The sequence below is a fragment of the Nothobranchius furzeri genome, chromosome 2, assembly GCF_043380555.1.
Source record: "Nothobranchius furzeri strain GRZ-AD chromosome 2, NfurGRZ-RIMD1, whole genome shotgun sequence".
Classification (NCBI taxonomy): Eukaryota; Metazoa; Chordata; class Actinopteri; order Cyprinodontiformes; family Nothobranchiidae; genus Nothobranchius; species Nothobranchius furzeri.
This window is the reverse complement of record NC_091742.1, coordinates 89668091-89694655: the sequence shown is the minus strand read 5'-3', so window position 1 is coordinate 89694655 and position 26565 is coordinate 89668091. Positions and strand designations below refer to the sequence as shown.

General features: G+C 46.2%; 3 protein-coding genes across 3 annotated transcripts in view; 1 reads left to right on the top strand and 2 right to left on the bottom strand.

Annotated features, from left to right (window-relative positions):
* Positions 1-13751, bottom strand: part of LOC107376773 (coronin-2A) — a 29641-nt gene extending 15890 nt beyond the window's left edge. Inside the window, exon 1 of the mRNA XM_070548241.1 lies at positions 13479-13751. The gene's annotated coding sequence lies outside the window, so the exon portion shown is untranslated. The remainder of the gene's footprint in view (positions 1-13478) is intronic.
* Positions 13752-15017: 1266 nt separating this feature from the next.
* Positions 15018-18837, top strand: LOC107376831 (tripartite motif-containing protein 16-like). The gene has a single exon (XM_015946137.3). The coding sequence runs from the start codon at positions 16192-16194 to the stop codon at positions 17860-17862; it is 1671 nt and encodes a 556-aa protein (XP_015801623.3). The 5' UTR covers positions 15018-16191; the 3' UTR covers positions 17863-18837.
* Positions 18838-20814: 1977 nt separating this feature from the next.
* The window catches only part of LOC107376813 (FH2 domain-containing protein 1), a 12964-nt gene continuing 7213 nt past the window's right edge, over positions 20815-26565 (bottom strand). Inside the window, exons 8-13 of the mRNA XM_054748654.2 lie at positions 25706-25813; positions 25545-25615; positions 25330-25447; positions 25101-25265; positions 24904-24996; positions 20815-24836 (exon numbers count right to left, since the gene is read on the bottom strand). Coding sequence (XP_054604629.2) covers positions 22977-24836; positions 24904-24996; positions 25101-25265; positions 25330-25447; positions 25545-25615; positions 25706-25813 — 2415 coding nt within the window. The 3' untranslated portion in view covers positions 20815-22976. The remainder of the gene's footprint in view (positions 24837-24903; positions 24997-25100; positions 25266-25329; positions 25448-25544; positions 25616-25705; positions 25814-26565) is intronic.

Genomic DNA, 26565 nt, shown 5'->3' with positions numbered 1-26565 from the left:
ACAGGAAGGCCAGATTAGAGTTTGCCAAACAACAACTAAAAAAGCCTTCACAGTTATGGAACAACATCCTATGGACAGATGAGACCAAGATCAACTTGTACCAGGGTGAGGGGAAGAGAAGAGTATGGAGACAGAAAGGAACTGCTCATGATCCTAAGCATACCACCTCATCAGTGAAGCATGGTGCTGGAAGTGTCATGGTGTGGGCATGTATGGCTGCCAGTGGAACTGGTTCTCTTGTATGTATTGATGATGTGACTGCTGACAAAGCAGCACGATGAATTCTGAAGTGTTTTAGGCAATATTATCTGCTCACATTCAGCCAAAGGCCTGAGAACTCATTGGACGGCGCTTCACGGTGCAGATGGACAATGACCCAAAGCATACTGCAAAAGCAACCAAAGAGTTTTTGAGGGGAAAGAAGTGGACTGTTTTGCAATGGCCAAGTCAATCACCTGACCTGAATCCGATTGAGCATGCATTTCACTTGCTGAAGACAAAACTGAAGGGAAAATGCCCCAGGAACAAGCAGGAACTGAAGACTGTTGCAGTAGAGGCCTGGCAGAGCATCACCAGGGATGAAACCCAACGTCTGGTGATGTCTATGTGTTCCAGACTTCAGGCTATAATTGACTGCAAAGGATTTGCAACCAAGTATTGAAATGTATAAGTTTGATTTGTGGTTCTTATTCTGTCCCATTACTTTTGGTCCCTTAACAAGTGGGAGGCGCATATGCAAACTGTTGTAATTCCTACACCGTTCACCTGATTTGGATGTAAATACTCTCAAATAAAAGCTGACAGTTTGCAGTTAAAGCAAATCTTTTTTGTTTCATTTGATATCCATTGTGGTGGTGTATAGAGCCAAAAATGTTAGCATTGTGTTGATGTCCCAATATTTATGGACCTGACTGTAGGTCCAACCCTGTCTCACGTTAGACCAGGTTGACAGGTCACCTGCTTGTGCGTAATCAATATAGGCGCTTTTTGAGCCGAAGAGGATATGAGATTCTGGTTTTTGACCTCAGACAGGCTCGTGGATGCGTCGTCACATTGGAGACAGGAACAAGCGCTATTCAGCCAAAGTTTCATAATCGGGGAACATTTTCTAAGAGACAAGTCTCGCTTCAGTCGGAGGAATCTTCCTGCATGCGCTCTGGTTCTGCGACGCGCTCCAAGCCCCTCTCCACATCTTCAGCTTGCTGTGCACCATACGTACGCGCTGACAGCGAGCTGCACTGAGCAGTGTCCAGCTCAGATGTTCAGAAGGAAATCTTTTCTTGGGTGATTTAGCTACATCTGCAATGTGCGTAACGAATAAAGTGTCAGTTCGTCTGCATGCGTCGGGGTAATTCTTTCTATTCTTTCTCCGTCAAAATAAACGGTCAAATACGGGAACTATCCGGTCAACACAACACAAGCCCTGCTTTTGACTGTTTTGTTTTCTTGTGAAAATTGTTGCAAAGAGATATAATTAAACTTGATTACCACCAGAGCCAGGCGCACTGCACTGTTATCTCCGTCACTGTAAATGAGGGAAAAACAAAATGATCGGATCCTTTTCTGACCTTCCCCACCTACAAGGTTTAATTACAACAATCAAACGTGACAGAGCCTGGATTTGTATTCTGAACAGTCTAAACATGTTTTAAAAAGAAACGTATGACAAAAGTGGCACCTGCTCAGTAAAACCATCAACAGGGTGAAAAATATCAAAATATTATAGGCAGAGACGGGCTACAACTTCTGGATCCACTTTATATAAATCGTTTTATTGATTATCGTCTTATGAAAGATAACTTTGACGTACACGAGCGACCGGTACTGGCTGCTGTCACCTGATGCGATTGGTTAAAGCAGCTCTCTGCTGTCTGAGGGTAGGCCCCGCCCACAATGCCACAGCTGCTGTGGCATAATGGCTCTTTGATGGGAACAGGTTGCCGGCCCCTGAGATAGGGTGAGAAGCTCGGTCATCCGGGAGGGGCTTGGAGTAGACCTGCTGCTCCTTCACATCGAGAAGAGCCAGTTGAGGTGGCTCGGGCATCTGGTCAGGATGCCTTCTGGACACCTCCCTGGTGAGGTTTTCTGGGCACGTCCAACCGGGAGGAGACCTAAAGGTAGACCCAGGACACGTTGGAGAGACTATGTCTCTCACCTGGCCAGGGAACACCTTGGGATTTCCCTGAAGGAGCTGGCCCAAGTGGCTGAGGAGAGGTAAGTCTGGGCCTCTCAACTTAGGCTACTGCCCCCGCGACTTGACTCCGGATAAATGGATGGATGGATGGATACAACATACATGTGATCTAGGGCTAAAGGCAAAGCGGTAAAATAGAAAATAGCGTTTTTAGCCCTGTTGACTTGCATTCATTTTTTCGTTCTTCCAGGGACCCATGATGCGGAAGCAGACTTACGCCGGGGACACACTGGCCGCGGAAGCGCCGCAAAAATGGGACTGCCTTCATTCGGCGCCCTTGTTAAGCTATTCAATAGACCACATGGGCCGCCGAAGTGCCGCGAATCGCCTCGCGCCGGCGCTCCAGCCCGCGCCGTGCTGCGATCGTTTCGGCGTCTGCTCTATTTTTTTCCGAGCCGCGGGTGAATCGCGTCAATTCTGGCAGGAAGTCAAACGTAGACATAAGAGGCAGGCCGGTAAAGTTAACAAAATAAAGCATTTCAAAATAAAATTCCGCAATAGTCAAATGTGTTCGTGAACAGACACTGCAGAAAAACCACACGAACACACACACACATCGAACTTGTGTGCGTGTGTGACCACGTGAAGGGAGTGTGGTTTTGGGTGTCTTTTCACCGGAGCAAACAGGACAGAGAGGCAGAAAGTCTGAGGGAAGCAGTTAAGATGGATGACTTTAAATTAATTATGGAAGTTGAGAAACACAAGGAGCTGTACGACCCCCAAAAACATGATTATTTACGTACCCATTTCTGAAGAAACTGCTAGGATACAGCTGCAGAATTGGAGCGGGTTCCAAGAGATTCAACTGGCAGAAACAACTCATACCATAGGTTCACACACACACACACACACACACACACACACACACACACACACACACACACACACACACGCGCACGTACAAACACTCAAACGTAGAGGAAAAGAGCTGAGAAAAGGCAGAGAGGAAATGGAGGACACCAAGTGTTTAAAAGAAAAACTACAGCTGAGCCGAGGCGCGCCTTGACTGGGGCGCGTCTGATCTGAACCGAGGAGCGGCGAGCAGCGGCTGAATTTCGTGAGCGATTCGCTTCTCGGCGCTTCCGCGGCCGGTGTGTCCCCGGCGTTAGGCTCGCTTATTGGTTAGAAATATTGAAAAAGTAAAAGTTTGTAAAGTAATACACATATTTTGATATTAAACAAGTAATAATACACACTGTGCCTTTAAGCAACTCAAATCATCTAAAAATAGTTGGAACAGAAGAAAAATATTAGAGTGAACACTTCCTTTGTTCTGTAAGCTATGGCATTTTAGGTATTTGAATAGGTAAAAACATCTTTTCAAGTTATTGTCTAAAAGAAAAAACATGGGCATCCACAGTTGTAAAACATGCCTTGTAGCTGGTTTACTTTGGCCATTGGTGCTCATTCTAAAAATGTAAATGTGTCAAAACTTGGCCAGATCAGTCTTAAGGCATATTTGATTAAACATTGTCAAAATCTCATTTCTTCTTAACTTTAGAAGAAAAAACTTTTAAAAGCACACTTGTATGAAGAAAATCTTGAGTATGAATTGTCATACTGGAAGCTAAAGAAATGTTCTGAATCTCTTGTTACTGATCCAACATGGTACACCTGTGTACATTTGTCATGTGTCTAGACAAGTCCTGCCGTCGTGAGAAACATCTACCACAAGTTTCACATGCGTGTGGTTTCTCACCTGTGTGAATTCTCATGTGAGCAGTCAAGTTACCATTCGTAGCACAACGTCTACCACAGATTTTACATGGATATGGTTTCTCACCTGTGTGAACTCTAATATGTTTAGTCAGATCAGCTTTACGAGAGAAAATTTTACCACAAGTTCCACATGCATGTGGTCTCCCACCTCTGGCTCTCTTTATGAGCCTTATGTTCTGAATGTCTACACCGTGTATGAAATATTTGGTTTGTTGATGTAAATCATTTCGTGTCAGTTCTTCATTGCTGTTTTGTTCTGAGTTTCCACTCATGCATCTATCCTGAACGTGGTTCTCAGCTTCAGTAGAACTCTGACACGAGCGTTGGATCCTGTTTGGTTCTGGTTCACAGAAATCTGTTTCTTCAAAAGGAGGAGACACCATGGAGGTAACATTTTCCTGCTTCGGAATGAACGGCCCCTCATGCTGACGGATACGGAGTTCCTGCTGTTCCTCTTTGATCTGAGGATATTCTGGTTCCTTCTGGTCAAAAGTGGAGGTAGTTTCCTGGTTACCCCCAAATTCCACTACTTCCGCTCCGCTCCGCCCCCGCCTTCCGCAGCCGCTTGCTTCCGAACTCAATTTTTACTGCTACCCGCTCTACAACGGCTCCGCTCCGGTGCGGAGACCTGAGGGGGGCAAACAAGCATGCGCGGGATTTTCGAGATCTTGCGATACAGTCCGAGCAATAAACGCGGAAGTTAGATCCAAACACCTGTTGTGTGGGAGAAGCATCAAAATGAGCCGTTTAATCTGCCCATCATGTGTGTTGAGAGATCAGCAGTGTTTGGATCAACAAAGTGTGACTACTTTGATAGTGGCAACTGTATTTATGGCTTACTTTTGTGCATTTAAACTTCAGCCGCCATTGATAGTGGTTAAAAGTTGTTAAATCTGTGCATCTGAAAAAAAAAACGCCTTTTGTTAATCGATTTATTGTGAAAAACGGAAGTTGTGCTTGCTCCTTTTCCTGTTGGGCAGTTGTGATTCCTGTCCATTGACTGCGGAGGTGCTCCGGCGTCCGGCGAAAATAGGATCGATTCTATTTTTGCCGGACGCCGGAACAGAGGGCGGCGCACGGCGCCGAACTGCCGGAGCACGGCCGCAGTAGTGGAATTGCTCTGATTGACTACAACGGGACCGATTTTGCGCCGGCGTTCGTGTCGGAGCGGAGCGGAGCGGAGGTAGTGGAATTTGGGGGTTAGAGATCTGCAGGTCAGTCAGAACCTCCTTTTCCCAGACAGTGCTGTTGAAGCTCTGGACTGGCTAAAAGACAGAAGAAATGTTGATTAATGACACAATAAAACAAGCACATTTCATTTTCTCATCTGATACATTTATAGATGTTTTAGAAAATAAAGGACCCTTAAACTGACAACTACACAAAGTTCTACAATCAGAAATGAAAACAGAAAAAAAATGTATTCTACAATCCTGTGAATTGTGCAGTTTACAATTCTATAACTAGTCTTTAAAGTCTAGAATGCTTTGGCACTGTCTTACTTGGCATTCTTGTTAATTCAATTAAATTAAATTCAAGTTTATTTATATATAGCGCCAAATCACCACAAGAGTCGTCTCAAGGCACTTCACACAGTAAACATTCCAATACAGGTCAGTTCATTAAGCCGATCAGAAAATAAGTATCTTATATAAGGAACCCCTCACACACAAACATTTACCATAGTTAAACTAGTTTAATCGATTTTACCTCAGCAACTGTAAATAACTGGATTTGAGATTTTAGTCCTCTACGTTTTCCTCCAGGGACGTCACATGACCCCAAAATCATGAGGGTTTTTTTTTGGTAAGCTTGCTCTCTTCCCTTGTTTTAGTACTTTTAAACACCTGCCAGCTACCTGGAAACCAGACAGGATCGCCAAAGTAACTTTTTAACCTTAGATTATGTTGTTTTACCATTTTAAACAACATTAACTCATTTACTGCCATTGACGTCTAAAGTTGTCAACTGCCTTTTTCTAAGTGGCGAGCCTGGGAACAAGCCCCCGCACCTTGAGAGTAAACATCCCGGCTCTAAAGCTGATCTTCACCCGAGTGTGTCACACTTCACGTGATCCGGAAGCAGAAAATCCATAAATTAGGAGATCGTTTTGGGACACCGCTGTGACAAAAAGCGAGGCGCTAACCGCAAAAGCTTCAGCTGCTCACACTTCGACAACAGATGGTGAAAGAACAGATAAAGCTAGAAATATGCTGATTCTTCCTGAATGAAAGGGGTGAGTCTACTCTTTCTTTTGGTAGTTTTGGCGTTTACGTCATCATTGAGCAGAATGTCAAATGACATGACTTGTCAAAAAACAGTAAAAATGCTTCAAAACGCTGCCAGTCAGGCCTCTCTGGTCAGAAAACGACTGACAGCTAATGATGCACTTTAAAACGCTTCTACTGCGGTTGTGTCGACGCCGACACAAAACCGCTTCCATACTTTGAACTACCGTAACTCTTCAACCGTTCACGCAATCAACGTAATTCCAACGGATTCTGAAAGCGGAGCTTCAACGTCAGGGGTGGGGAACCCTGGTCCTCGAGGGCCGGTGTCCTGCATGTCTTTGCTCCAGCCAGGGTTTCCCTTACATAGGCGTAGCCGTGGCGGGCCGCCACGGCGGAAATCCCACCGCCACACCTACAACATCCCAAGTGATGTTTTTTTTTTTTTGCGCGGTTTCCCGAAGAAGCAGCGGGAACTACTGTGTTGTTGCTTGTGATCACAGCCGGCAGGTAGCAAGGAGGAGGAGGCAGGGCAGGGTGGTTACAGTTATGAGCGTACGGATAAAGCATTTTTGACGAATACGAGCAAGAAACGAGTGTAAAACTTGAAAATATCTGTAATCGTGCTGAATGAAATTCTCATTGGGTAACTGACTGTCTTCACGCTCTGTGATTGGCCAGTCAGATAGAGCGCCCGCCCCTCCCTACACACAAAACTGCAGCCGGGAGCTCAGTCAGCTTGGCCCAGGCATCAACGCACACACACAGACAGTAAGCCGGGCGGACACTGTGTGACTTTTTCACTTTTTTGAGCAGATTTTTCACTCGTGCGAGAATCCACAAGATCGGGGCGAGTTTTGCGCTGAGCGTCGTGTAGTGTACAGGGGGTTACGAGAGGCGATTAACACCACGTGACCAGCTACCGATCAGCAGTCGTGAGCTCGCACGGACTTCTGGAGTGTTTAATATTTATCTCGTTCCTCATGAGGGTTGAAGCAGCGCAGCGAGCAGCTGCGACCCAAAAAGTATCAGAACCGCTCACGGCGCATTCGCAATCATGCATCAACTCCGCTCGCCCGCTATTTCCCTAATAACACACGTTGTTCGTTTTTATTTCTACACGTTTTTTACTCACAAAGATTGTCAAGAAAGCGTGTTTGTCGTGTTCATGTCAAATTAAACTGATCACAAAACACAGATTTACTTTCTTTATTTCGTTTCCTCATCCAAACCCCATAAATCCCTGTGTGTCCTCCTGCAGCACTCCCGAAGGACAACAGGCAAAACAAGACAAAAAAGTCTGACGTGTTGAGTAAAAACTGCTATTTTTAGCACATTTTAGGTCCGACGTGTTGCTACCAGACGTACAGTGAGCACATGACTCGTGTAACGTAAGGAAATATGGGTTTTTCTGTCACAAAGGTGGTGCTGGACTAAGCTGGGTCGCTGAGAACTTTCACCCACAGATTAAGACCTGAACGCCAGCGAGTCTGGGAGGAAACCATAACATCTGCCACCTGCAGCTTCGTGCCAGAAGATGTTGTTCCCACAGAAGATGTTGTTCCCATAAAAGTAGTCATAACATAATGTCACGAGCGTGTGGCGAGGTGAGCTGAGGTGAGGCAAGGATCCACACGCGGGGAGGAAAACAGGCAGGCAGGTGAGAACTTCTAACATTGATTTATTAGAGTCACACGCTGGAACACTGAAACAACGACACGACAGGGAACACAGAACAGAAGGGGTTTAAATACAAGAGGAGCGGGAGCTATGGTGATTGGGAAACAAGAGGCAGGTGGGAGCAATTAACGGAGAACAGACCAAACCTAAGAGTAGACAGGACAGGGCGTGACAGTACCCCCCCCCCCCCCCCTCAAAGGGCGGATCCCAGACGCCCACAGGAACAAGGAGCAGGGCGGGAGGAGGGGGACCCGGAGGGAGGGCCCAGAGGAACCGAGGGACCACAGGAGAGGCGGCAGGGATCAGCAGAGTCAGGAGGCCGGCGCCTGGGGCAGATGAGGAGGCGACGGACCCTTGGAGGTCGGCGCCTGCTGCAGATGAGGCGACGGACCCTTGGAGGCCGGCGTCTGGGGCAGATGAGGAGGCGACAGTCCCTTGGAGGCCGGCGCCTGGGGCAGATGAGGAGATGGGGACGGACCCTTGGGGGCCTGCACCTGGGGCAGAAGAGGAGGTGACGGGCCCTGGGAGGGCGGCGCCTGTGGTAGAGGAGCCCTGCAGGCTGGGCCGGGGACACAGGCAGGACCGGCGACAAAGTCCCTGCAGGCTGGACCGGAGCGACCTTCAGAGTCACCATCAGAACCGGACACGGAGGAGACGTCAGACCAGACGCGACGTCATTGGACGAGCCGACTTCAGGAGTGGAGGCGGCGACGTCATCAGACGAGCCGACTTCAGGAGTGGAGGCGGCGACGTCATCAGACGAGCCGACTTCAGGAGTGGAGGCGGCGACGTCATCAGACGAGCCGACTTCAGGAGTGGAGGCGTCGACCCTTGGAATGGAGGAGGTGTTGACTTTCCTCCGCTTCTGGTCCTCTGGCTTCTGGATCGCCAGTCCCCGAACCACCGACCTCTGGGCTGGTAACGTCTGCTTCTGGGCCTGCACCGGACCCATCTGCTTCTGGGCTGGTACCGTCTGCTTCTGGGCCCGCATTGTCTGCTTCTGGGCCGGAACCGGAACCGTCTGCTTCTGGGCTGGTACCGTCTGCTTCTGGACCCCCCCTGGAACAGGCCTTGAGTGAACGAGCAGTGCTAGTGCTGAAGACAGGGAGCGCAGAGCGTCGAGTCGGAGCTGATTAGAATGGGCGCTCTGTTGAAGCCGGACCAGCTCAGCCCGTTGACTGGCCAGTTCAGTTGGCTGGACTGTGGGTGTGGCTCCACCTCCCACAGATGACAGAGGAGCCGAGTGGACCGGAGGCGGGACAGCTGGTTCAGCCGGAGCCGCGAACAGTTCGTCCAGCTGGAGCCCGCGGAGTTGAGCGAGCAGATCATCTAGCTGGAGGACTTGGAGTTCGATGGTCTGACGAACCTGGGCTGTTTCAACCTGTAGACTGGCGTGCTCCGCCCACAGGGCTGCGAGCGCAGCTCCTCCTCCTGCAGACGCCGATTCGGCCGGAGACGGGACCGCTGGTCTGACCGGGGGCGTGTCCGAACTGGCTCGCCGAGCACGGCCAGCGGTGGGCTCGCAGCTCCGTCCTGAAGCGCAGGGCTGCGGTGGATTCCGGCGTCTCTCCCCACGCCGTGGACCAACCCCGGGGGAGCAGAAAGCCAGCCTCGTGCCCTCGAAGCTGGAGCGATCCCGGAGCATCTCTCCCTCCAACCTCCCGTCCGGTTCCGGAAGGGCGGCGAGGAACGCCGAGGCAGAAGGTCGGGGACGCCGTCTGCGGCGAGGCGGAACTGGAGCTGGGGAAGGAGAAGCCGGTCGATAGTCGGCGGAGAAGAACTGGAATAAATACTTCCATGGGAGGATCTCCCCGCTGGACCCTTCAGGTGGTCGTGTCATTCTGTCACGCGCGTGTGGCGAGGTGAGCTGAGGTGAGGCAAGGATCCACACGCGGGGAGGAAAACAGGCAGGCAGGTGAGAACTTCTAACATTGATTTATTAGAGTCACACGCTGGAACACTGAAACAACGACACGACAGGGAACACAGAACAGAAGGGGTTTAAATACAAGAGGAGCGGGAGCTATGGTGATTGGGAAACAAGAGGCAGGTGGGAGCAATTAACGGAGAACAGACCAAACCTAAGAGTAGACAGGACAGGGCGTGACACATAACAAGTCTTAAAACTTTGTTTCTTGATTTTAATGTTAAAGTAACCATTATCATTTTGCTCATTATAAATGTGTTTTAATCAAATGAATGACTATTAGGCTTTGGGTAATTATAATGGATTAATGAAGCCATTCTTAAATAATGTTGAGGATGTTTGTTGCTGACCTTCACACACACTCAAGCACACAAACATTCACACACACCCACACACATCTGCTCACAGTAAACTCCAAAACACATTTGCTGACGCACACGTTTGCTTTGAGAGGAGAAAGGTTTTTGGTAAGTTTCAGTCTTATGATTTCAGTTCGTGCTTGACAACGAAAGAGAGAGGACGTGTGAACAACCGCTAACGGGGGCACGGAGCCCATTGGCTCAATCCCCCCCCCTCTCACGCTGTTCCTGCCAAGCCAGGCAGAATAGCTGAATCGCGACTTCCAACGCAGACTCATTACCGAGTCTTTTGATTTCTGAGTGAATTAACTTAAGAAAGCGCATCGACAAAACGCTCTACCATCCACGTGTACCGAGGGCAACTCTGGACCGGTTCCGTTCGACACCTACGTCTCCCCTGTCAGCCGCCGGTGTCATCTGGATGAACCACAACATCCTCCACGGCCCGGATCCGAAAGAGGGTCCACAAGAATTCGGTGAGACAGAGCACGGTGTTTGGCGTTTGATGCAGTTCTCTGATAAGACCGAAGTTTATCCAAACCATCACTTCACTCAGACACCTGAAAATCAGACTCACACACGCTTTCATGTTACGACATTCTCAATCTTCATAAATTCACCAGAAGGTCTATTTGAGCAAGAACAGCATATCAACTGTTAAAGATTGTCCCACAAAGTTGCCAATGTTGATTGTTATTTCCTGTTTGTCAATTTTCAAAATCATTAGTTTAATTTGAAGAATTAAAACTTTTAACTGTCAAACTGGTTTCCTCATTGAACTGAAACACAGACACACAGATATTATCGTCAGTTTATCGATGAAAACAACCTTTGAGTCTTCTTAACAATATAAAATTTGGTTATTGATTTATTAAAAATTAATATTCCGAATTAATACGTAGCATGGTTCCTCTTTCATAAAAGAGCATAAAACCACAACGCTACACTCGTGAGATCTACCCTACGCTGAAGTCGTACAGTTTGAGCTGAAGCTGTGTTACGAGTGAAAAAGTCGCACAGTGTCCGCCCAGCTTATTATAATGTTCACTGTAATGCATCTTGATGTTCTTAACAAATAAATTAAATCAAAAATATTGGTCAATAACGCCAAATATGTAAATTTGTGTTTCAGTCATTTTTATACTGGCTTAAAAATACTTCATTAAGTCTACTAAGCAGGGGTGTAGAATGTTTTTAATAGGGCCAGCCCAGTAATGATCTTGGACCAAAATAAAGGGGGCAGAAAGTCAAATAAAGGGGGGCAAAAGAAGATGTTTTTCCAGACGCCAAGAAAAATTAAATGCCAAATCCACCCTGCAAAGTGTGTCACTGAGAGTTTAAAACAGAAATTATTATTGTGCAAATATTGGTGTATTCACCTTTAATACTAGTTATTAAAATGCAGCAGTCGCTGGATTGGTGCAGTTCAAAGTGGAGCGCATCAAATAAAACAATATTAACATAAAGGTGAGACGTGTCATAATCCCCCCGCCAACACCACCTCCACCACAGCTTGAAAAATTCCTAGGGGAAACACTGCTCCAACACTTGTGTTTCAGCGGTTGATTCACCTGTTCAGCAGCTCATCAGGCTCTGCAGAAGCCTGTTAATCACCTGCTGATTGAACTCAGGTGTGTTGAAGCAGGGCTGAAACTAAAATATGCTGGATAGCGGCCCTCCATGGACCAGGGTTCCCCGCCCCTGCTCTACGCTTTCCAGTGATACACAACACATTACGGTAATGTTACGAAAGTCCCTGCCCAAGAACCAGGAAATGATCACACTTCCTCGAGGAGCGGAGGAATTGTTTTCGACACGTATTTTCAACTTCTATCTCTTCTATTGATGTAAATAATAAATCTTTTCGGTAAACATCTTATTTTATGTTTGTATATAGTAATTTTAGGATATATAGTTATTTTTGACATTGTTTTGTCGTGTTTGTTTACCACCCGTAGTTCTTTTTTTTCAGCTACGTTTTTAACGGAGGCTTTTTATTATTTTATGTTAGATTCGTTTTTCGAAATAATGAAAGAAATCAGGAAATCTTCTAGAAAGAGGAAATTTCCCTAAAGATTTGTTGATGAGGAGCAAGATGTGCCTACATCGTTTTTCCATCACAAACGCAGTAAGTATCTCAAATATATTTCTAGCTTTAGTTCTGTATTTTATTTTATTCAGTTTTCATTTTCTAGTATTTAGTGCTTGAATAAATGTTATATCATTTGATATATTTTTAATTATAGAGATTCTTCTGATGAAGAGTCATCACCAGCAACAGGCAATGTCAGAGACAAGATCTTGCTGGAGATGCTCCACATCTTCTGGACTCCTGGACAAGAAAATCAAACCCAGGTACCGTCAACCCACACCACACAGATTTATCCCCAGAAGAACCTCTGGCTATCAGCTTCCACTCAGGGATGAAACAGATACATTCAGGGCAAAAAAACACACTCCCTGGATGTGCAAAGAGTGCAAGAAAGGGTTTTGTCTGCAGCAGGACAGGAATTGCTCTGCAGAAGACCACAGCAGCTAAAAACGCCAACATTGACAGACGATATCACCTGAAACTCAGACACTGAAAGTTGTACATGTAAAAAAAAATCTATACAAAGTTGTAATAAATGTTAGGTTTGAGTTATGCTATGTCAGATTTTTTTATTCATGTACATTAGTTTTTTCTATTCATAAATTTCTGAAGAAAAATCAAATCCGTTTTTTGTTTTTTCTGTTATTACATTATTGTTTTGGGTAATTATAAACAAAATAACTGCAAAATATTTACATATATATAGAAAGCTAAGCTTGTCCTGATAATGAGGTAAATGTTTTTGTGCAGACAGGACCTTTTTTGACAAATTTATTCAAAGATAAAGATAAACATGGCCAGGCAGACTTGAACAATGGCAGCACTGAAAGGCTCCCAACATCTAGTGAGACTGAGCAACACGGGTGTCCAATTGAATTTGATATACTATAATGTGTACGTGTAAATAAATAATTTAGCTGTTTTCTTTACCTGCTCGTTCTTATCTCGACCACCCCTCCTATCACCCTTTGGCCACCCCAGTGAAAATTTCTTGGCTACGTCACTGGTCCACAAACAGATCCGACTAAACTGTTATAAACAAGTCTGACTGTAGAACATCAGCTGAAAATGTTCGCTAAGCTCCTGAAAATAAAAATTTTACTGAAAACGTCCTAAACCCCTGAAATGTTATTGGTTTATTTCTCTAAAGTGGAACAAAGTTTACCGACTGACCAGCTCAGTTGTGTCAAAAAGCTTCAGAGCAGCAAACGGACCCAAGCAGACTGTCCTGAGATTGTGTCCTCAGTAAAACCACACGAGTCCCGCTGTTGTTTCATACCTATTCTGTGTAAGTTGATCTGTGGTTTCCAGCTGATCTCCAGCAGTCTGCGCTGACGATCGATCTCTTCCTCGTAGCGGACGATGGTTTGTTCAAACTCGGAGAATATTTCTGCAGCAGCAGCAGTTAGCCGCTCTCTGATAAACTCTCTCAGAGACTGAGCTGAAGACATTGTTGCTGCAGAGCCTCAGAGGTTCACCTCACACACCCACACAACAAGCTAACGCTGCTAACAAACAACAAGCTAACGCTGCTAACAGCTTCCGGTTTCTTCGGTATATATATATATATATATATACACATATATACACATACATATATATATATATATATATATATATATATATATATATATATATATATATATATATATATATATATATACAATATATATATATATATATATATATATATATATATATATATATATATACATATATATGTATATATATTGTATATATATATATATATATATATATATATATGTATATATATTGTATATATATATACATATATATATACATGTATATATATATATATATATATATATATATATATATATATATATATATATACACATATATACACATACATACATATATATATATATATATATATATATATATATATATATATACATATATATATGTATATATATTGTATATATATATATATATATATATATATATATATATATATATATATACATATATATGTATATATATTGTATATATATATATATATATATATATATATATATATATATATATATATATATATATATATATATATATATGTATATATATTGTATATATATATACAATATATATACATATATATATACATATATATGTATATATATTGTATATATATATATATATATATATATATATATATATATATATATATACATGTATATATATTGTATATATATATACATGTATATGTATGTATGTATATGTTTAGCAGTGAACAAAACACCATTTCCGACTGAGTTACAACCAATCCCAGAGCGTTCCCACCCACCACCTGCACCGGGCTGTTCACTGGGCTACTCCGAGTACCCACCCCTCAGGTACTCAGAAGGTTCATGATAACGGCCGTTCGGCCGGCCCAGTAAAGTGTCGGTAGGTTCCTGTAAATCTACCCTGAAGTTCCAGTAATGGAAATGCAGCTGGTATTATAAAGTCAAACCTGCTATTATAAAGTCAAACAGGAATCTGATGTAAACATCTGTAATCGTAATTCTTTGAGATGAATCAGAATGTGTTGAAATCTGAAAGTAAGAGGTGCGTAAAAATCAGAAATCTGCATTGGCTCCAAAAACAAGAATCAGTGCAGCTCTGTAAGAATCAGACTGAGTGGAAACTGGAAAAATGGATCAAAACACAAATGTATTCCAATAATTTCCTTTTCATGTTTTTTTTAATTATGTGTTAAATAAGTTCATTAACATCCTGACTGGTCATAAAGATGCCTTTAGTTCTACGTTGTGTTCAGTGTTTTGTTCAACCTCGTGGGTGTGTGAACGTGCTCTACACGGGTTGTTGTTGTTGTCTATGCGATGAAGTGTTATTTTTATAACATCTTTAAAAGAACCCTAAAAGTGCCTTTACTGAATGTGTTTTAATGAGGAAGTTTCCTTTTGAATTCCTGATTTACTCACATTATAATGTAAAAAAAAAACCCGCTGAAGGTTTGCAGTTTCCACTCCTTACTTCATGTCTGACATCCTTCAGTAAACAGAATCAGATGTGAGGTGAAAATGAAGAATTTTTCTTTCAGATTTTTTTACAAACACCTGCAGATTAAAAGAGGAATGCAGCTCTCACACCCCCGAGAGCCTCTAGATGAAACACTGAGACAGACCATAATAACCAGCGGTGAAACAGAGAGGTGCACGCTGATTCTCCTACAGGAAGACTTAATCAAACCACTTCCTGGTTCTTTCCTGTCACAACTGAACCAAAAGTGCTTCAGTAACATGAAGGCCAATCTGTTTCAAAATGCACAAACTTGTAGGTCAGATGTGTGTTTGGCTGTAAACAATCATTTATTTACTTGACGGTTTTTTTTTAGCTGGACCTTTTGCAGCTGGTTTAGCATTAGCTTACCATCATCACATCTCTGCAGTCCGTGCACCAGAGTGAGCAGAATGTGAACGTGTTTGCTGTTGTTATTCCTCGCATGCCTGAGTCGCCGACAGATCACGTTGCACAACACAAGGATAGCTGGTTATAAATACCTCCACCCAGAAGCGTATTTTCTCCACTGCAATGGAAGCACAACCCTCACGCGTCATGTGGACTAGATTAAACCAGATTAGAGTGGTGTCACGCAAAGCAGGTACTAGTGGAACTGAGCCAACGTTGGCTAGCAGCGCTGAGCTGCTGGGAACTACTCTGGACTACAGACCCCATCTTTAAAAACTGTATTTGAGGGAAAACTTTTAAGACGGGCTCCAACCCAATAAAGACTCTTGCTTACGTCTTGTGACGTAGCAGATAAACAGCTGTAAAACTGCAGGTTCAATACTGCTTCTGACCACTCCTCCTGCAGGAATTTTTCTAAATCCTTGTTACTTCTCACAGAGTTTGAAGATCATGAGTTAAACCAACAGGTATGTCGGTTGCTAGGCAACATTCAGGGCTGTCACTGTAGTTTCAGGTTGAAGGAAGTGAAATTCATTTAGTTGTTCGTTCTGAAAGGAGACATGGAGCAGAACAACGTTTGGTTGGATCAGGAATCGATCTCCTGTGCCATCTGTCTGGACTTCCTGAAGGATCCGGTGACCATTCCCTGTGGACACAGCTACTGCATGAGCTGTATTAAAGCTCACTGGGATGGAGAAGATCAGAGGAGGATCCCGAGCTGTCCTCGGTGCAGACAGAAATTCAGACCCAGGCCCGTTTTGGTGAAGAACACCGTGTTGGCAGCTTTACTGGAGGAGCTGAAGAAGACTGGACTCGGAGCTGCCCCAGCTGATCTCTGCTATGCTGGACCTGAAGATGTGTCCTGTGATGTCTGCTCTGGGAGGAAACGGAAAGCTGTCAAGTCCTGTCTGGTCTGTTTGGTTTCTTACTGTGAGGAACACCTCCAGCCTCATCACAGCACCAGACAATTTAAAAAACACAAGCTGATCAGTCCCTCCAGGAACCTCCAGGAGAACATCTGTTGTCTCCACGATGAGGTGATGAAGGTTTTCTGTCGTACTGATCAGCAGCGTATCTGTTCTCTCTGCTTAATGGATGAACATAAAGGACATGAAACAGTCTCAGTTACAGCAGAAAGAGCTGAGAAGCAGAAGGAGCTCCAGGTGAGGAGACAACAAATCCAGCAGAGAATCCAGGAGCGACAGAAAGACGTGGAGCTTCTTCAGCAGGAGGTGGAGGACATCAATGTCTCTGCTGATAAAACAGTGGAGGACAGTGAGAAGATCTTCCATCAGCTGGTCCACCTCATCCACAAAAGAAGCTCTGATGTGAAGCAGCAGGTCAGATCCCAGCAGGAAACTGAAGTGAGGCGAGTGAAGGAGCTTCAGGAGAAGCTGGAGCAGGAGATCACTGAGCTGAAGAGGAAAGACGCCGAGCTGGAGCAGCTCTCACACACAGAGGATCACAAGCAGTTTCTACACAACTACCCCTCAGTGTCAGCACTCAGTGGGTCTCCACACTCATCCAGCATCAACGTTCGTCCTCGGAGACACTTTGAGGACGTGACAGCAGCGGTGTCAGAGCTCAGAGACGTTCTACAGGACGTGCTGAGGGACAGAGGGACAAACCTCTCACTGAGAGGGACTGCAGTGGGTGGTCTTCTGCCAGAACCAGAACCAAAGACCAGAGCAGACTTCCTGAAATATTCACGAGAAATCACTCTGGATCCAAACTCGGCTTATAGGAAGCTTCTGTTGTCTAACGGAGACAGAAAAGCTACATCAACTAGAGAACAGCAGATTTATGCTGATCATCCAGACAGATTCACCTGCTGGGCTCAGGTTCTGAGCAGAGAGAGTCTGATTGGACGATGTTACTGGGAGGTGGAGAGGAAAGGGGGGGCGTTTGTAGCGGTCTCGTACAACAACATCTACAGGACCGGGAACTCACAGCAAAGTGTGTTTGGATCCAATAACAAATCCTGGGCTTTATATTGTGATACAGTTGGTTTCATGTTGAGGCACAACAACGTTAACACTCCGGTCCCAGGCTCCCATTCCTCCAGGATCGGAGTGTATCTGGATCACGGAGCAGGAATTCTGTGTTTCTACAGCGTCTCTGACACCACGACTCTCCTCCACAGAGTCCAGACCACGTTCACTCAGCCGCTACACGCCGGAGTCCGCTTCTATGGCGCTGGATCCACAGCCGAGTTCATTAAAGTCAAGTAGAACCCATCACGCCTTATCAGTGTGTTTATTTAAGACCACACCTTATACGCCTCCTACTTCAGAAATGAATTAGACTCTTGGATGATGCCTTGGGACTTCACTTCGGCCTCCTCCTGGTTGGATGTGCCCGGAAAACCTCACCAGGGAGGCGTCCAGGAGGTGCCTCCTGGAAAAAGCAGCAGTGAAAGTTAAATTATTTCAAATAACTGTTTGCTTGTTTGTTTGAAAATTGTTAATAAAAGTTTTTGAAAAAAGCATCACAGCAACCAGCATCCTGGCACGCGTCGCCATCGACGACGCAACGCTCCCTGTCTCACTTTGGCAATTATCTGCACACTTGTGCACCACACACTCGAAGCCTTACTCCAAGAAGCTAAGAAGGGGCTCCGGGGACTGGGGCCCACCCACACGGCTGACTGGTTTCCGTGCAAGGTTGTAGTCATGCTGGTCGTCTGTGGAGATCTAATATGGACTAAATTAGCAGAACCTCAGACTGCTGCGTAGCAAGGCGCCGTGGCCTTTTACATCAGCTCAGGCTCCACAGTCGGAGATTAGCGGGACATTAGCTACACGATAACCCAAAGCTAACAGAGCTTTCCGGGCGTTTTTATCAAGAAAAACGCAGTAGAACGACTCCAAAGCGAAGGCACCTCCAGCCTGCTTAGGAATGAAATCATAACTAGGTAAGCTGACCGAGGATATCGGGTGTTGCTGGTTGACCGCGGTCAAAGATCTGCGAGTCCACTGTTGTTGATGGTCCCATCTCTGGGAGTGTTGACTCAGTTCCCGGATCCGTGTCGCGCTCCCAGCCGGACACCAGAGTCGACTTGGCTATGTCGATACGGGGCAGAGAGCCTTGTCGCGGTAAAGCGGGACCATCGACGACGGCGTACTTGCGGATCGTTAACCGCGGTGGAACAGCAAAGCCCAATAGCCTCCGCTATCCTCGGTCAGATATGTAGCTCTCGTTAACCAGCAGCCACACCAACACACTATATTTCAACCCATCTTAGACCGAACAGTGTTTTGGTAAACTCAAAGAATTTTCCCCTTTTCAACCAGCAAACTATTAGCGAGAAATTGCGGTTGTGCGACTCAAAAGTGAAACAGCGTCAACTAAAAGAGCTGCGGTGTTTCTGTTGTCTCCCTCAGAGATCCACAAGTGACCAGCATGACTAGAGCCTCGCTTCGGAGTGGTCCGCGAGTCCTGGCTGCCCCAGGAAACGGGAACAGCCAGCAACCTGCTCTAACAACCGTTGCTGGGCAGGAGACAGGAGAAGATGGGCATCCACTCAAGTTTCTCATGCAGCCCCACTAACATGTTTGACAGTTAAATGACAGCATTTCCCCCTTTCAGCTAGCCAAATAAAGTACTGAAATATAATTTAACCTAAAAAGAAGCAGAAACTGCTTGGATGATCTGTTAGTAACCGCAGCTTGCCCTCTGTGTCCAGATAACATCATGCTTAACATCCAAACATGAACACAAACAGCACTGGCGGTTTTAAACGGGGGCCCACAGGGGCCTGGGCCCCTATAGAACCGGCCCTGCCCCTGTGCTGAAGAGATCGGATTTTTTTCCCCCCGCGATCTCGGGGACGGAAACTAATGCGCTGCAGCGTTTCACACAGAGCCTTTAGAGCGCAGCACACTCTGTGGACAGAACTGTTTACCCGGTGGATTTTTGAATAAAAGATTAAAAATAGTTTAAATGGGACCCGAAGAAATTCTTGAGCACGACTAACGGAAAAGACGCTAAGAGACGAAGGGAAGCAATACAGTTTATTTTCCTGACATCAGTGTTTTGATCGTAGTCGCGCGTTTCTGTCATTTACTTTTAAGTTCTGAGTCTATCCACAGTTAACACTGACTTGTTTTTTCCTTTGTAACATTAACTGTAAAATAAAAATGACAAACAGACAAAACTAAAGATCAGTCAAAATGGCCTAGCATCTATTAACATGAGGCCGAGGCCCAGGCTGTTGAGTCGTTGAGTCGATGAGGAATTGCTCCCTTCTGGGGCCAGCCCCTAGTGGATGATGGTGGAACTGCAACTTGTGCCACTTCCGTGTTGGCTTCATGTTCATCCCAGGATTATGGGGGCTTGATACCAAGTAGAATAAAGATAGACTTTAAAACCACAGAAGCAGGCTGTCTACTACGCATCAGAAGCTCATTCCAGAATTCAGGAGCTCCTCTGACAAGCTTGGCCCACCATCGTCTTCAACCGAGACCTGGAGACCACCAGCAGTAAGTAACTCTCAGAACCAACAGTATGTGAAATTACTGCTGTAGCCTTTTCGACAGGTAAGCTGGAGCTGCACCACACAAAGATTAAAAAACAAGTTTAAAACTTTTTCTAAAAGGCAGATTTAATGTTGCCAATGTCAGGGTAGCGTGCTCAAACCTCTGCCTACCATCCGAAAAAACCCCAGCTGAAGTCAAGATATTCAAATTCAAGCCAACCTTGAAGGGCCTGAGCTTCCTCAAGAAGCTGTCTCCTCTGTCCCTTCTCAACCCTTCAGTCTCACACTCTAGGGTCTGTTTGTCAGGTAGTCATTAATCCAGATGACTGTTGAAGTGCCCACCTGTCTCCTGGAGTCTTTAACAAAGCACTTTTACAGCGTTGAAGCCACCATTTGGCCACAAACACATTTTCTAGCTTCTTGTTTGAAATTGGGAGCTTAGACTGCAGAGGATGCATCTAGTCCTTTAAGTGAACAACCACTTTGGTCACTCAGCACCATGCCAGAAGCCAGATTAGTGTCAATTATATCTCAAATATAATATCTGACCACTAAAAACAATCCTCTCCTCACTCGGAGAGCAAATATGTTTGAATATTGTCTCGCTGTAGGGATTTCAGCAGAGATCTGGGATTCTGGTGAGATGAGGAGCAACAGAACTGAAATTAGTTTATAGAGTCTTCCAGCAGGAGAAGCATGAGTGGAGTCTGAGTCCAGTAAGTCTTTATTAGTCTCACGTATTCAGATAAACACAAATAGATTTACATAAACAAACATGTATCCCCCTAAACAGCAGAACCAGACCAAATATCTCAGTCGGATGAATGAATGAGTTTAATGCAACGTGTTTCACGTATTTCTGCTGAGATCAGGTGTGTTTAGATAAAAATTAAACAAATAAATCTGATTCTCTGTGCTTTATAACAATCACAGCTACTTACTTGTGTGTGTTCTTAATTTCAATTAAAATAAGTCTTAAATGAGATTTATTAGTGAACGTCGACCTTTCCTGGGATTTACAGGCCTCTGGAGTATTCCAGGGATGAAGCAGTTTATGACTCCACCACTAGAGGTCACCAAACACAACAGGAGATGGTGCTTATCACGCTTCCAGGACCTTGGTCATAATTAGAGGAGGAAAACAGATCTGAGCTTCATAGACTTGATGGTTATAACAGCTTTTAGGAAAAATTAAAATGTTTGACCACTCTGACGCGTGTTTCTGTGTAAAAACGAGTTATTTCAAACAGCTGTGGCGCTAAACGCAGCTCTTCACCTGGAGTGGAGTCCTGCAGGATTTATTCTGCTTTAGTGCAGAACAGAAGTTATAAATCAGTAAAGTTTTAGAAGGCTGGAGCTGTTTCAGGAAGCCTGTGGGTTGAGATGGACTTGTTCATAACTTCTACTCAAAAACACGCACCAATGTGTCTTTAAACGCCGTCTAGCTCCACGTAGACAAGGGGTCTGCATTCTGCGGCTCTGGGCTACCTGTGGCCCGGCAGGCCCCGGTTTTTATGCAGAAGTTTACCGTAAGTCCTCTAATATTGGCCTGTGTATTTCATTACTAGCCAGGGTTCTGACAAAACGTCCTACCCGTAGGATAATTTTACGGTGTTTTACATGACACAAACCCTAAACCTAACCCAAAAAATCAAGTATCAACGTCAATAAAAAGTACTAATACTTACTACTTACCTATTTCCCTGCAAATATGACAATGCCCTTTGCTTCCCTTTTTGTGTTGTGCGCATGCGCACACATGCTCAGGAACAAAGGTTATTACGGTTTACGGGGTAGGAGAAATTCCCAGAAGACCTGTTAACACTTTTAATACTTTTTTCACATGTCCTCACCGCAAATAGCTTGTAGAGTGCTAATGTTTTTAGCAGTTAGCTCAGTGTTGTAACGTGGAACTGAGGAGGATGAGGATTAAACAGTTGGAGGACTTATTTTTTAAACTTCAAACCAAACGAGACACGAACGGTTAAAGTTTGTAGCGGTAAGGCGCCTGTTGCCTTTTGTTGTGAATCCATAACCTAATTATCATCAAGTGTTTACAATGCACTACCGGCATGTTTGCTACCACACTGGGATTTAGCCTATAACAGTGGTGTTTGTTGTAAACGTCTGCATGCATACGTACTACATGTTAACTACATTTTCATTAAACTAACCAAATAGTCTTTTATAGGTTCAAACAGACACTAAATCTTGTTTTTATTCATCCTACTGGTAGTTTATTTAGCTCAATTTGAAACTGCGGCATGTCTCTAATTCTGGCCACCTTCCAATAAAGGCTTGAACCAGGATGTGCTTGAGTAAATAAAGGCCCAGGCCACTATTAGAGGATTTACGGTATTTAACAGGCCGTCACTGATCCCACCAGGGGGCGCTGTTTTAAACCTAAATAATGAATCATATCAGTTATAATCTGCTCATGTCAGCAGCAGCTCGTTAAAAACGATCCGTTTTTAGAGTCGAGCCTTCAGAAATTAACGTTTTAGGAAACTTATCACATCTCTGAAAGATTTTACTTCTGACCCACCAGAGAAGCTGAGAGTAGAAGTTGGGTTAAATCTCCTAAAACCCAGGAGTAAAAAGTCTCCACTGGTCAGAGTCACCAGCAGAACCAGTTCAAGCTGGATTTACTGGTGAAGGCTGCAGACCCAGGTTTCATTTAGGTTCTTTAAAATTAGAACTCTGATGTTTTTGAGGAGCAGATGAAGATCCTGGGTCTGTCCAGAGGTGCTCTGATCTTCCCCTCTTCTGGACACTTCATCACAAACATCTGATGATGTCACACATGACCCCCCCTGACCTCCATTGCAGATCCAGACTCAGAGGAGCGAATCACCACCAGGACTCGTGTTATCTCCAGATGGGTCTGGTGGGCCTGCTGGCCTCCCTGAGGTGAGGAGACCTGCTGATGTTCTGCTGGAGGTCTTTAGAGGAGCCGGGGAGCGAAGGTCCAGGAGGTGATTGGATCTTCTGAGTCATCAGAGGAGACGATGACCTGGAGGAGGAGGCCACTCTCAGTGAGCCTGTACGGGACAACGTAGAGGTAGGAGGAGAGGAGGAGGAGGTCTTAGGAGATCCGGTGTTGGGTAAAGGAGAAGAACCTGAAGTGGTTCTGGTCCGTCTGAAAGAAGATGAGGCCGTGTTTCTGGTAAACCCTGGAGGTGTTGATGATGGTTGGTTTTTGCGTAGAGGTGTGACGGGAGCACTGACGCTGCCTCCTCCTCCTTCCTGGGTCAGAGATCTCAGCCTGGAGAGACACATCTTCTCCTCCGTCTGGGTTCTAGATTTCATCGAGGCTTTGCGGATGGAAGGTCTCCTCTCAGGGTCCTGGTTCTGCTCCCTGGAAGCTGATGGTTCTTTGGGCCGCTGGGATGAAGGAGCAGTAGCGGACCGTTCTCCTCGTCTAACCAAAGCTCCGTTGAGGTTGGAGCTGGTTAGGGTGGAGGTCCTGGAGGAGGTCCGGCTGGCAGCTGCAGGTTCTTTAGGACGTTTGGTCACAGATAGAGCTCCTCGTATGGACCTCGTGATGGGAACGATCCTCCTCATGCTCTGGTTCTCTGAACGTGTGAGGGAGCGGACGGACCTGCTACTGGTACCGGTTCTGTTTGGGGTTGCTGGTTTGATTCCAGAAGTTTGGTTCTGGTTAGAAGAAGCTGCTGGTTTAGTTTCTCTCTCAGCAGAAGCTTCTCCCGTCGTTGGTCTGGGGTCTGGTTCTGGTTTTGACACCTCCTCGCTCCTCGGTTCCTTCTCCTCTGCAGTCAGACCGGGTTCTGGACCGGGTGACTTGGGTTCTGGGGGACGTCGTCCAGGTGGAGAGGCGAGCAGAGACGAGTCGCTGCAGCGGGACGCCGGCTGGCTGCTGATGGGTTCTGACTTGTCTCGGTCCGGCTGAGGCTCTGAAGAACTGAGAAGTGTTGGGGAGCCCTGACGGTTCTCCTCCTGACGGGTTCCTGTGTGTGTGTGTTCACCGGCAGCCTCACACACACCTGTCACACACCACACTATCACCTGTTCCTCCTCTCTTTGAGGGGAGGAGGACCTCCTCACGTCCTGGGGGACGTTCTTCAGATGGTCCAGATGATTGGTCTCCATCCTGTCCAGAGCACTGGGGAGTTTGACCTGGTTCCGGGCGGTCTCAGAGGAGGTTCTGCTGAAGGCCTCGAGCTCAGGAACCACAGGCATGTGATCATCAGACCTCCTGCTCAGACAAGAGGAGGTCTGGTGGAGGAGGAGGTCCTGGAGGCTGGGTCGATGGTTGTTGTTGTGGTCAGCCTGAAGCTCCAGATGTGAGGTAGACTTGTCTTTATCTTCAATATCGACCGATTCTGACCTGGTCTGAACGCCGCTGATGTGGGAGGAGTCTGTTCGGTTGGAGGAGGTCTCAGGAGGAGCTGAGGTGGTTTTGGGGTCCACCTGACTGAACACTGAGACCTTCTCAGGGGAGAGTCTTGTAGTCCACGCTGGGTTCCTCTGCCAGGGAACTCTGAGGTCTCCTGATATTTCCAAGAAGGAGCTGAGCTCCCTCTCTGCAGCGGCGGCCGCTGAGCTGCACGGAGGGTTCCGGCTTCTCTGTGGGTTCCAGGACCGTCTCCGAGGGCTGAGGTGGAACTTCGGGGCAAGGAGCGCCCCCAAAAGTCCTGAGTCGTCTTTGGAAATGATGGAAGACATGTCCGTCTCGCTCCTGCAGCGTGACCCAAAGGCTCCGCGGACCTGGAACCGGCCCAGAGTTAAAAGACAGCAGAACCTTCAGATGTTCTGATGCTGAGAGCTCACCAACCTGCTCTCCTCCAGCCCACGAGTGTCTCTTCACCTCCTCCTCCTGTAGCCGCCGCCGCCGAGCCGCCTCCCTAGCCTCCCTGTCCAGGTTCTCCTGCAGGAGACACAAAGACATCTCACCACCGAGGTTCTACACGCTCTCTGAAGAACCAGGCGCCCAGGGCGCTGGAGGGATCAGCTCCTCTGGTCCGAGCCTACCCTGACGGCGCTGGTGAATCTGCAGCAGAAGGTGTGGAAAATGCTGAAGCAGTCATCCAGCCTGAACGTCTCTCTGTCCTCACAGAAGAAGTCCAACAGCTCGCTGCCGTCCCTCTTCAGCTGCTGCCTGCCGTCACGCAGCGAGCACAGGGACGCCGCGGCGCTCTGAGACGGAACGGGACGTTAACGGGTCCGTCTAAATGACCCAAAGCTGTTTGGGTTTGTTTACCTGAAGGAAGCCACCCAGCTGCTGCAGAAGCTCCGCGTCTTCCTGGATGCTGTCCTCCACTGAGCGTGTGCGAAGAGTCAGAGACTGTAGCTCAGCATCCAGGGTTTCCATGGAGATCCTGATAAAACAAGCTCTGTTTTAGTTTAAGTGACAGATTTGGGAGTCCTTAAAGCCCTGAACCAGCAGAGGGAGCTGCTAACGAGGACACGCCTCACCTGGATGCTGCCTGAACGTTCTTCAGCCTGAGAGGAAACTCCAGAAGCTTCTCGTCTTTTTTCTGAGCTTCCTGAAGGGAAAAGAGAGGATTTGTCCTTTAGTGCCGGAGTCTGAGCCATCTGAACAGGTCCACCGGCGTGGACAAGCTCAGGAGACTGACCAGAGCCACGAAGTGCAGCAGGTTCATCCCTGGCTTGTTGGATTTGGTGTCGGCGAGCGAGAGGAGCGAGGACAGCTTAAAGCCCACGGCGTTTCCTGCAGAGCCTCCCTGGAACACAACAGGTACCATGAAATCAGGACTACGTTTCCCATGATGCTCCTGCTCTCATTTCTGTACTTCATTCATCAACATCATCACATTATAGCCCGTCTGTCTGCTACCTGACCAGGACCTGGTCCCAGGTCAGCTGGGACTACAGTCAGTCCAGGGTTTAGCCTGGTTCTCACCAAAACCCTCCACTGCCTCTCCTCTGTCCTCTCACATCCAGCCTTGGAGGAGGGTCCAAACTGAGAGTTAGCCTTTCACCCTCCGAGCTGAGGACAGCTCGGAGCTGCTGATCTGCTCCGGTCAATAAAGTTATGAGCAGAATTGAAGACAAAAGACAAATTCTGGTGAAGTCCAACAAATCTGACTCATTCCCAGGAGTTGTGCTCCGCCCCATGACTGGAGTGCTGCAGGCTGGAGACAGGACCACTGTCCCCACCTAAAGGCACCTGGGTCGTGAGACGGTAGGACACTATGAAGACAAGTCTAGCCTCTTTCTAGGACACACGCTGAGTGAGGAGGTTTTCGTTTTGTTTCATTTTATTGAGATCCTCATTAGCTTCTGCCTAAGTGCAGATGCTAGTCTTCCTGGGGTCTCATACATTTTCATACAATTGTTTACATGAGATAATACCCTTTACACACAAACACACACACATTCAAGCACACACATCCCTAATTCCCATAATACCAGTAGCTCAAGATGAAATCACATATCTAGAACAAAAATACATATATAAACTAATATCGGGAAA

Coding starts and splice junctions, on each gene's coding strand:
- LOC107376831 (XM_015946137.3), top strand. CDS start 16,192: ATGGAGCAGAACAACGTTTGGTTGGATCAGGAATCGATCTCCTGTGCC.